Here is a 12,139-nt window from a genome sequence, read left to right on the forward strand (position 1 = left end):
TAGTTTTTAATGACTGATATCATTCTCTGCCATAATATAAATTTAGATTTGTTATATTGTTAGCGAAGTTTCTAACCCCTTGTCAATTTCTGAAGAATACTATATGCATTTTTTTAAAATAATCTTTTATGAAATACTTCATCAAATAGCCAATCGAGTTTTCTCTAATTTCCGTACGTCGGAACTATATCGCGAGTCGTACACACAGCACGAGCACATGCACATATACGCTCACATAAAGTAAAGAACGATTATCTGATCTCAATGGCTCTAATGTTTAGCCTCAAAACTATCGCATAATCTTGACGGTAATCGCACTAACCCTTTGTACCTACTTCAGAATTTACTATGCAACTAGTTTCAATTTAGTTCCACTTCTATTATTGGGTAAAACATAGTTCATCTTTGTGTAAGATTGTTAAAAAAATCCAAAATGTATGTTACCAACTTTACTCACAATACTCATGACGAGCAATTATGCTCACTCACATGAGAGTATTGGTATCCAAACTCACCTGCGAGTTACTCACAGCGTGAGTAATACTCGCAGTGAGTTTGGTGTCCTACTCACTGCGTGAGTATGAGTATTTAGTGAGTAGCTCACGGCCTGAGTATTACTCACAAAATGAGTAAAGAGTGAGTATTTTTTTACTCACGAGTAAGAGTTTCGCAACACTGCTTGACACAGTGACGTACGGAACAAAATCAGCACCGTTTTTGGCCACAAGAACGTTGCATCAGCTGGTGGCGGATGAGGGACAACGTTTTCCATTCGCAGCGAAGGCTATTCTCGAAGATACATGTATGGATGACGTTATTACAGGCGCTGATACTATTGAAGAGGCGACAGATCTGCGAACACAGCTCGTGGGGATGCTACAACGCGGAGGATTCCACCTACGAAAGTGGGCTTCAAACGAAGAAGCGACATTATTGCAAGGCATTCCTCAACAAGAACTTGCAATTCCTAGCTCAACTGGGATTGAATTAGATCCAGATCCCTCAGTCAAAACGCTGGGAATCACATGGGTGCCATCAGCAGATGAGTTTCGGTACCAGTTCAACATTCCACTATTGGACGTCAACGAACTAATCACCAAGAGGAAAATTCTAGCATCAGTAGCAAGTCTGTTCGACCCTTCAGGTTTGGTAGGACCTGCGATCACGAAGGCAAAGATATTTCTCCAAGAACTATGGGCATGGAGGAGCAAGGATGGGCGTATTCTTGATTGAGATGATCCAGTACCAACAACGGTGGGTGAGCGTTGGGGTAGATTTCACGAGCTACTACCAGTATTGAACCAAATTCGCATCAGCCGTTGTGCTATGATTTCAAAGCCAGTTTCTCTACAACTGCACTGTTTTTCGGACGCTTCTCAACGTGCTTATGGGGGATGCATCTATTTACGTAGTCAGGATACTGGAGGAACAACCATTATTCATCTTCTAGCATATAAACCAAAGGTGGCGCCATTAAGATGTCATACTATACGACCCCGGTTGGAACTCTGTGGAGCTCTACTCACTGCACAGTTATTTGAAAAGGTCCAACAGTCGATCAAGTTTGAAGTTACAGCTTACTTCTGGACGGACTCAACCTGTGTGCTGCGTTGGCTTCAAGCTCCTCCTCTCACTTGGACACTGTTTATCGCAAATAGGATTGCCAGGATCCAAACAATCACAGAAGCCTGTCATAAGACGAGTTTATACAATCCCATTGAATTCCACCACTTAATTGTATCTTGACAGATACGTATTTCGACCTCAAAAGTAAGGCCGTCTTCAGTGTCTCGTACTTGACTCGACTTCGAAGTCGAGGACTTCGAAGACTTTGAAGTCGAGTCAAGTACGAGACACTGAAGACGGCCTTACTTTTGAGGTCGAAATACGTATCTGTCAAGATACAATTAAGTGGTGGAATTCAATGGGATTGTATAAACTCGTCTTATGACAGGTGAAAACATTCCACTAAAAAGCTCAAAATAATTTTCTAATCACAGAAGGTTTTCAGTGGCGCCATGTTGCGGGTTTACTGAATCCTGCGGATTTAATATCAAGAGGGTTGTCTCCACCCAAGTAGCACACGCAACATCTTCCTAAAAGCACCTTGTTTCTATTCAGTTTCATTAAAGGCATTGTAAAAACATCAAAGCACGAAAAAGTTGCATCAAGATGTCAAAAACGTTCGAATTGTGATCAATGTTTCATTAAAATTGCAATGCAGTACGTGTTTGACATTTGGAAACAAACAAAAAAAGAATACTGCACTTCATGTTGCAAACACGAAACTAAATCATTAAGTTGCATATTTGTTACCATGTTACTTCAATGCGTCTTTCAAATTTTAATTGTTTGTTTAAATTAGGTTGCAGAAAAGTTGAATGTGTCTTCATGTTTAATTTTGCATCGTTCAACGTTTCGACAACTTACATTTTTTTCCTGTGATGGTGCAATCAAGTAACAGGAAACTCGAGTACAAAACTTCATGATCGTATGGTTTTTATTGTGAGTCAACATGCATTCCCTTCGAAGTGTTGAATGGTGCTGTGGTAGAGTGAAGGACTATCAATCACAAGATCCATAAATCGAATCCAGTTTTATATTTTTTTTTTATTTTTTTTCGCTGTAGTATTTTGCAACATTATTGCAATTTTATTGCAATCGAAGGATGTTTCCGTAGGCTCCACCCCTTGCGCTTTTTAGATTGCAAGAGAGTTATATTTGATGGCACATACGCAAAGATTGTTTCTTCCCGAATAATTGCAACACAGTGAAATGTTCAGTAGTGAAACAATTTGTGCTGCTTGGGCAGACGAACTGATTCGAAACGACTTTTGGTGGAATGGTCCAAGCTGGTTAGTGGAGAACGAGAGCAGACGGCCTGTGGTGTTACTGTTAACAGATGAAGACGATCAGCAAATCGAAAGACGTACAACAACAATGGCAGCAACAACATCTACAATATTAAGCTTCAGCGAAACGTATGTAAGCAGGTTCTCCGATTATACAAGCCTAATTAGATGTACAGCAGTCTGGAAGCGGTTGATTAAGCAACTGCAAGACCGTTCCATTGAACAACCCGATTGACTGTTCAAAACTGCGCGAAGCAGATAAGACGGTCATCCGGTTGATTCAGCACGAATCCTTTCCTGACGAGTGCATTTCAATAGCACATCAACAACTGGTCTCTAGAAAATCACCCCTAAAGTGGTTTCATCCATATTTATCCAACGATCAGCTCATATATGTCGGAGGCAGACTCGAACATTCCAACGAAACAGAGAGAACTAAGCATCCATTAGTCTTACCAGCACATCATCGTTTTACAAAACTGGTTATGAAACATTACCATCGGATTTTGTTGCACGCAGGGCCTCAGTTACTACTTAGCACTGTTCGGTTAAGGTTCTGGCCTTTACGAGGAAAAAGTATAGCTCGCCATGTCGTTCACCACTGCTTGAAGTGCTTTAGAGCGAAACCGACTCCGGTGAAACAGTTTATGGGCGATTTTCCACCATCTAGAGTCACCGTATCTAGACCATTTGCTAAGACGGGTGTAGATTATTTTGGCCCAGTCTATGTGCGGCCCGGTCCTCGACGTGTTGCACTAAAAAACTACGTTGCTGTATTTATATGTATGGCGACAAAGGCAGTACATCTAGAGCTTGTCTCGGACTTATCTACCGATCGATTTCTTCAAGCACTGCGGCGGTTCATTAGTAGAAGAGGGAGATGTACAGATATGTTTAGTGACAATGGCGTCGGGACAAAGAACAAACTGAAGGATTTATTGAATCTAATCAACGATACCCAACACCAAGCTGCAGTGGCTAACTATTGCACGAATGAAGGCATCCGATGGCATTTTAGTCCGCCAAGGGCTCCCCATTTTGGCGGACTATGGGAAGCAGCTGTTAAGTCTGCAAAATATCACCTTTTGAGAGTCGTCGGAGAAGATGCAATGTCCCCGGAAGATTTCCAAACTTTGTTGGCTCAAGTTGAGGCATGCCTTAATTCTCGGCCGATTACACCTCTATCCGATGACCCCAACGACCTGGAACCTTTAACACTTGGTCATTTCTTGATAGGGTCGTCACTGCAAGATCTGCCCGAGCCTGACTGGAAGGCTATACCAACAAACAGACTGGATATTTTCCAAATGTTACAAAGGAAGCTTCACCAGTTTTGGGAACGATGGCGTACAGAATACCTGTGCCAGCTGCAAGGACGAACGAAAAGGTTAGGCCCGGTAGCAGCAGTCAAGATTGGTAAGCTAGTGGTAATATGCGATAAGAACTTGCCGCCAATGAGATGGAAGATGAGGCGATTCGTGGAAATTCACCCAGGTCTCGATGAGATCGTACGTGTTGTAACTTTGAGGACGAAGGATGGATTACTTAAACGGCCAGTGGAAGGAGTTTGCCTTCTTCCAAATCTGCAGAACACGGATGTCACGAATCAAGTTGAAGAACAACCTGCAGCAGCTAACACACTTTGATGTCGTCACGATCATTCAAAGAGGAAGTATTTTGTTTTCATTTCAGAAATTGAAAATTTCAGGGTGGGTGAGATGGGTGGATCGAAATACCCACCCAACTACAACCCTGGATTGTTACCGGCGAACGGTCAGCGCAGCGATGTCCAGCCTGCAGATTGTTTACGTCTGGTTCATTGTTCTTAGACAACACGTAGCCTCTACGATCGTCACCGGCTACGCTGGTTAGGTTTATATATGTAGGCGATAGTAATTACAAGGTGAAAAGACTATTATTCTTCCATTTACTCAGTCGAGTCGATAACAAACACTGAAGAAGTTTCCAAGTAGGAAACGAAATACGTATCTGTTTGTTGATACATAAAAAGTGAATAGTGGAAGTAAATGGAAGAATAATAGTCTTTTCACCTTGTAACATTTCCTCTAAGACGCTCTAAAATGATTAATCAAGATAGTAATTAGGTAAATATGGGAAAGAGAATTTGTGAGAGATGTTGTTGAGAGAAGAGATCCTCGATTAGGTCAACCTAACTGACCAGATAGATAGGTACTAGGTAAATATGGTAGAGAGTAGAATTTGCGAGATGAGTTGTCAGTTTCCTATCGGTCGTCGGGTATACCACACTTTCGCGGCGAGACCGCACCACGCGTTGAAATTGTATTAGTTTGTAATATATGTAGTGCAGTAAAATAGTCCGTAATAAATCTTGTTTTCACTAGTGATGTAGTGTCTCAATAATCTATACGCTTTCTAATTGGTGGAAGAAACTTGTCTGGAACGCCGAAGTTAGGATACGCTGGAATAGGCGAATTGAGGAGTGAGGAATAATGGAATTCAGTGCCGATCGTTGCTCGCAGTCTTCTGCTCAATGTTGGCTCTGAGGAATCTCCATTAACATCGAAGGTGAGTCGGTTCAGAGCCCAACAGTCATCTTGTATAAAAAAGGTCTCCGGTCTTATAGTTTTGTCTGACACTGAATACATATTTAAACATCTATTTTATTCAATATTATTTGTTGATAGTATTCAGGTATGGAATACCGGTATGTAATACCACACCGGAATGAGTAGGGAATAGAGTAGAATGTAGTTTAAGAATTTCAGTGATGATTGAAAGAATTTCTTTAACATTGATAGTCTGTTCACAATTCTCATCGAACTCCAATGATGATGGTTTAGAACATGAGAATGGTGAAAAGTCTCAAAATAATCAAGTATTAATTTTTTTTCTAATGATAGAGATTTAATAATAGATCTACGAGTTGAAACCTTTTTTATACAAGCAATGGATTATCATCAATATTGTTATGTTTTATCTATCTGTTTTAGTCATCAATATTATTATTTTTTTATTTATCAATGTATTCAAATATTTTTTCAAGGATATCAAGGAAAGGGCCGATCAGGCGGTGCCCCTATTTCCGTCCCCCTGCGTCTGTTGCTCAGGTACATTGTTGCCTATATTCCTAATAAATTTGATTCGTCCATTTTCATCATTAAGTAAGTGTTCGGAAAATGGGTCATGTTGTTAAGAATTTGAGTTAACACGATATTTGCCTAAAAATCACACATTTTCATATATTTTCAAATATTATCATGCATTTCCAAATATTTTTATTCACTTTCCTTCGCAAATACGTTCCTACACCGCCATCTGCTTATTTTCAAATTCAATCTCGCTTCTCTTCTACTTTCCCCACGTTTAAGAAATGATGACGCGGTCGCCTGATCGAAAATTCAAATGAACAATCGCTTACTTTGAGTTTTTTTTTTTAACTAATTTTATTTGCTAATTATCTAATACATGCATTCATCTCTTAGACTAGGTGTTCCGTGTTTTCTTAACACTATCATCCTTATTTGCTATGTTATATTTTTAGTTATTATTAATACATTTCAATTGTCTCTGGCAGTTAGGATATTTCCTCTGGTTGAATTAAACCATGTAGGAATAACAATGTTTTCTACTTAAACTAAACTTAACCTAATTTATACTAAGAGTACAAGGAGTTAATCGTTGCAATAGAAGATTGCAACGATTTTTGTCTAAAATTGGAAATTATTTTGTTGGACATTTGTTGCAATGTCTCAATATTAGAAATTCTATGAAGTTCATTGGTACTATACCACGGAGGCAACTTCAGAATCATTTTCAAAATTTTATTTTGAATCCTCTGAAGTGCCTTCTTTCTGGTATTGCAGCAACTAGTCCATATTGGCACAGCATACAACATGGCTGGTCTAAAAATTTGTTTGTAAATCAAAAGTTTGTTCTTAAGACAAAGTTTTGATTTTCTGTTTATAAGTGGATATAGGCACTTAATATATTTGTTACATTTGGCTTGAAGGCCTTCAATGTGATTTTTAAAAGTTAATTTTTGATCTAGCAGAAGTCCTAAATACTTAGCTTCGCTAGACCAATTAATTGGAACCCCATTCATAGTGACAATATGTCTGCTAGAAGGTTTCAAATAAGAAGCTCTCGGCTTATGTGGGAAAATTATAAGCTGAGTTTTGGAAGCATTCGGGGAAATTTTCCATTTTTGCAAGTAAGTGGAGAAAATATCCAAACTTTTTGCAATCTACTACAAATGACACGAAGGCTTCGCCCTTTGGCTGAGAGACCTGTGTCATCTGCAAACAAAGATTTTTGACACCCTGGTGGTAAATCAGGTAAGTCAGAAGTAAAAATGTTATACAATATGGGCCCCAGTATGCTGCCTTGGGGAACACCAGCTCTAACAGGTAATCTATCAGATTTAGAATTCTTATAGTTTACCTGCAGTGAGCGTTCTGATAAATAATTTTGGATCAGTTTAATAATGTACAGAGGAAGATTAAAATTCATCAATTTTACAATCAAACCTTCATGCCAAACACTGTCAAATGCTTTCTCTATATCAAGAAGAGCAACTCCAGTCGAATATCCTTCAGATTTGTTGAGCCGAATTAAGTTCGTAACTCTTAATAACTGATGAGTGGTTGAATGCCCATGGCGAAAACCAAATTGCTCATCAGCAAAAATAGAATTGTCATTAATATGAACCATCATTCTATTTAGAATAATCTTTTCAAACAGTTTGCTTATTGAAGAAAGCAAACTGATTGGGCGATAACTAGAAGCCTCAGCTGGATTTTTGTCCGGCTTTAAAATTGGAACAACTTTGGCGTTTTTCCATTTATCTGGGAAGTATGCCAATTGAAAACATTTGTTAAATAAATTAACCAAAAAGGATAAAGAGCTCTCAGGAAGTTTTTTGATAAGTATGTAGAAAATACCATCATCACCCGGGGCTTTCATATTTTTAAATTTTCTAGTAATAGATCTCACTTCATCCAAATTAGTTCCCGACGAAGGGTCAAGAGCATTCTCTTGATTGAGAATGTCTTCGAAGCTTCGTGTAACCTGATCCTCAATTGGACTAGTGAGACCTAGACTAAAATTATGGGCACTCTCAAACTGCTGAGCAAGTTTTTGAGCCTTTTCGCCATTTGTTAATAAAATTTTATTTCCCTCTTTTAGCGCTGGAATTGGCTTTTGAGGTTTTTTAAGAATTTTCGTTAATTTCCAAAAGGGTTTCGAACTGGGATCCAACTTCGAGACATTATTCTCAAAGTTGGTATTTCTCAGAATAGCGAAACGTTTTTTAATTTCATTTTGCAAATCTCGCCAAATAACTTTCAACGCGGGATCGCGAGTTCTTTGGTATTGCCTTCGCCTCACATTTTTAAGACGGATCAGAAGCTGAAGATCGTCGTCAATACTAATGGAGTTGAATTTAATTTCACATTTAGGAATTGCAATGCCTCTGGCTTCGACAATTAAATTTGTCAAAGATACGAGCGCATTGTCAATATCACTTTTGGTATCCAAAGGAATATTAACATCAAAATTCCTATCGATATATGTTTTATATAAATCCCAATCAGCTCTATGATAATTAAAAGAAGAACTGATTGGATTATAAATGGCTTCTTGTGAGATTTCAAATGTCACAGGAAGGTGATCAGAGTCAAAGTCAGCATGAGTTACCAATCGGCCACACAGCTGACTTGAATCCGTTAAGACTAAATCAATTGTAGAAGGATTTCGACTGGAAGAAAAACAAGTTGGTCCATTGGGATATTGAATAGTATAATATCCCGCAGAACAATCTTCAAATAAAATTTTACCATTGGAATTGCTTTGAGCATTATTCCATGAACGGTGTTTGGCAGTCACCAATTACGAAGAATTTTGATTTGTTGCGAGTCAGAATTTGAAGATCAGCTTTCAACAAATTCTTTTGCTGCCCATTGCATTGAAAAGGCAAATAGGCTGCAATGAAGGAAAATTGTCCAAAATTTGTTTCAACAGAAACTCCCAAGGTTTCAAAAACTTTGGTTTCGAATGAAGAAAATAATTTATGTTTGATACGTCTATTGATGACGATGGCGACCCCACGACAGGCGCTGTCAAGACGATCATTTCTGTAGATAAAATAGTTTGGATCTCTTTTAATGGAGAGTCCTGGTTTTAAATACGTTTCAGTTATAATGGCAATATGCACATTATGAACTGAAAGGAAGTTAAATAATTCATCTTCCTTACCCTTTAGAGAGCGGGCATTCCAATTTAGAACTTTCACACAATTATTTGGATCCATTGAAACGGAGTCCGATAACAATTTTTTGTGTGTACTTTATACCAACCTGAACAGCTTCAGGAATGGTATTTGCTTTGAACATTGCATCAATCATGTGATGCAATCGTTCAGTTAAAAAATCAAAATCGGAAGCAGTCATGCTACCTGAATCGACAACATGACCGTTATTTTCCGTTGGGACATGGGTATAAACCTCAGTTTGAGAAGAGAAATTTTGTCTACCAGCAGCGATGTTTGCATACGTAGGTACATTGGAAAAATAGGAATTTACTGAAGTGCTTGCTACCCGTTGACGAGCGGCAAAATTTGTTTGTGAATTGTGGTGGGTATGAATTGCTCGACCGGTAACCGGTTTCGAAATTTGAGCGTTTGAAAAATTTCTACCCGTCGAATCTGGGATCCGATTGGAATTTCCCGTCATCAATTTTGCACGGGAATTCAAAACTTTTTTGCGTGAAGGGCATTCCCAGAAATTGGATTTATGATTGCCCCCACAATTTGCACATTTAAATTTATTGAAATCTTCTCTCACAGGACATGCGTCCTTGGCGTGAGAGGTTCCACCACAAATCATGCATTTAGCATCCATGTGACAATGTTTGGTTCCGTGACCCCACTTTTGGCACTTACGGCACTGAGTGGGGTTTTGGAAATTTCCCCCAGGCCTGCGGAAATGTTCCCATGCAACACGGACATGGGACATAATACAGGCCTTTTCCAAACTTTTCATATTATTTAGTTCACTTTTGTTAAAATGAACTAAATAAAATTCTTGAGAAATGCCCTTTTGGGAAGTACCAGAGTGGGATTTATTTTTCACCTTAATTACTTGGACTGGCGCAAATCCAAGTAATTGAGAAATTTCAATTTTAATCTCATCCAGTGATTTGTCATTACTGGGGAGACCTTTCAAGACGACTTTGAATAATCGCTCAGTTTTGTCGTCGTATGTGAAGAATTTATGGCGCTTCTCAGTTAAATACTGAAGAAGACGTTTGCGATCGTCAAAGGATCCCGGCAAAACGCGGCAGTCACCCTTCCTAGCAACCTTGATCCCCTGAAGGTTACTCAAGATTTCATTCCGAAAGCCAGAAAACTCGACAACAGATACCACAATTGGCGGAATCCTTTGCTTTTTCGCATGAATCGAATCACCTGGGCTAGAGGTAGATTCGATTTGCTCAATTTCATCATTAATCAAATCGAACTGATTGCTCAGTTCGATTGGAGAAGAATTATTTCCGATATTAGAGTTAGAAGGAATATCTGAATTCTCCAGCTTCCTTCTATTTTTACCGCGCTTGGGCAGGACGGTCTTGAAACCTTGTTTCTTTGAAGGAAGTGGAGAATTCAGAGACTCACCCTTCCTCTTGTTTTTATTAATACTCATTGCTGAGCGTGGAGACGTGACCTTCTAAGAGGTTTTTTCCCAGAACGGTGTCCCTGCAGGATTACTACCGCTTGCCGGAATTTTACTTCCGCAAACGGGTCCAACGTAAAACGAAGGCTCGGGTCCTTGCAAAGATCGTAACGGGATCAGTGGGTACAAATAGCGCTAAGAAGCACCGTTGAAATTAAAATAGCTTCGGGTAGTATTAAAAACTTCCTTCCGCAAAGAGAGAAAGGTTCACAGCACGAAAGCACGATGCGGTCTGCTTACTTTGAGTGATTGATTGTTAATCCTCGCGAAGGATGAACAATTGAACAAGGTAAGGAAATGCTAATACTGTTGTACAGAAGTTGCATAGTTCACATCACTTTCCATGGTGAATCCCGATCTATGTTACTGATTACCCACCCAACTAACATAAATGCCTTCCCGTGGTAATTGTGGAGATGCACAGGTATTCTCGGTCTCAAGAAGCAACAATAGCCGCACACTACCATTCCCTCCCTTTCCCAACTGACTGTAAGGACTTGGCCGGCGCCGTTATTGATCAATGTTTTCGAGCTGCTGAAACGTGCACTTCGAGAGTAAATGGTAAATCCCAACCACTATTCAATTGGTTCGAAGTGCAATTTGCACCAGCTCTGATCAATCACGGAGTAGCAACCATTGATATGTACAGTAAGTCTAAGCTAAGCTAATAACAAATTTATCAAATTAATAAAAATTAGCACGCACACACTTCCCACAAGTCTTTTGACAATCTCCATAAAATGCATTACTGTCAATACTATTTCTACGCACCCATATTCAGGTAAGCTATAAATAGCATTATGACGAAGGCAGATAACAGAGTAATCCGATGTCCTGCGGATCGGAACATTATTGATACTTCCGTATTGAATCATCGCACTTAAACCCTAAGAGGAATATGATGACCTGTTCACCCTATCAAGACACGATATGATAACAAACCAAACCGTCGTTATCACCGATCCGGTTGATGAGGTGTGCCCACCAAGTGTGTGAACACGGGGTATTGACATCAAATGGTCAGGATTGCCCCTGCCTCTTGATATGACGATTGATGAGGATGGCATAGTCGATGGACGACTTTGTGAATGAGCTTCAGCAGTAGCTATTCGATTCTGTTAGAAATCCCAGTTCCAATCGCTAATGTGGTGGCAACAACATGAAGTCATTACTGTTTAATTTTTTTGTATTTAGGTACGATAAAACAAATGAGAATCATACGGAACGATTCTAGAAATTCCAACACTACAGCGGGGATTTTTGCCAAGTGCCAGTACGACATATCACACCAAATGTCATACATCTCTTTTCATCGCAACCGTTCGAGCACATGCTTTTATTCACGATTGAGGCTTATCAAAAAGAGTGGTGTCTTCAGCGCCACCGTCCGTGCTTCGATATGAATCACCACGCCGAACACCTCTATGTCTACACAGCGTCAGGGCAGCCTGATGTGTCACCTGGTGCGTTGCGGTTGTTAATACGAAGTCCTCTCGCTCACTCTATTTAGCATTATCGTAAATCGCCACCCAACAACGCTGCTCGGGGTGGAAAGACGCTAACCCTCCTGATACGCAA

At 39.6% G+C, this 12,139-nt stretch overlaps 1 protein-coding gene across 1 annotated transcript; it reads left to right on the top strand.

Moving 5' to 3' along the window:
- Window positions 1-3,742: 3,742 nt before the first annotated feature.
- LOC134222805 (uncharacterized) lies at window positions 3,743-4,498 on the top strand. The gene has a single exon (XM_062701955.1). The coding sequence runs from the start codon at window positions 3,743-3,745 to the stop codon at window positions 4,496-4,498; it is 756 nt and encodes a 251-aa protein (XP_062557939.1).
- The last annotated feature ends 7,641 nt before the right edge of the window (window positions 4,499-12,139 follow it).

This window comes from Armigeres subalbatus, chromosome 3 (genome assembly GCF_024139115.2).
Source record: "Armigeres subalbatus isolate Guangzhou_Male chromosome 3, GZ_Asu_2, whole genome shotgun sequence".
Lineage (NCBI taxonomy): Eukaryota > Metazoa > Arthropoda > Insecta > Diptera > Culicidae > Armigeres > Armigeres subalbatus.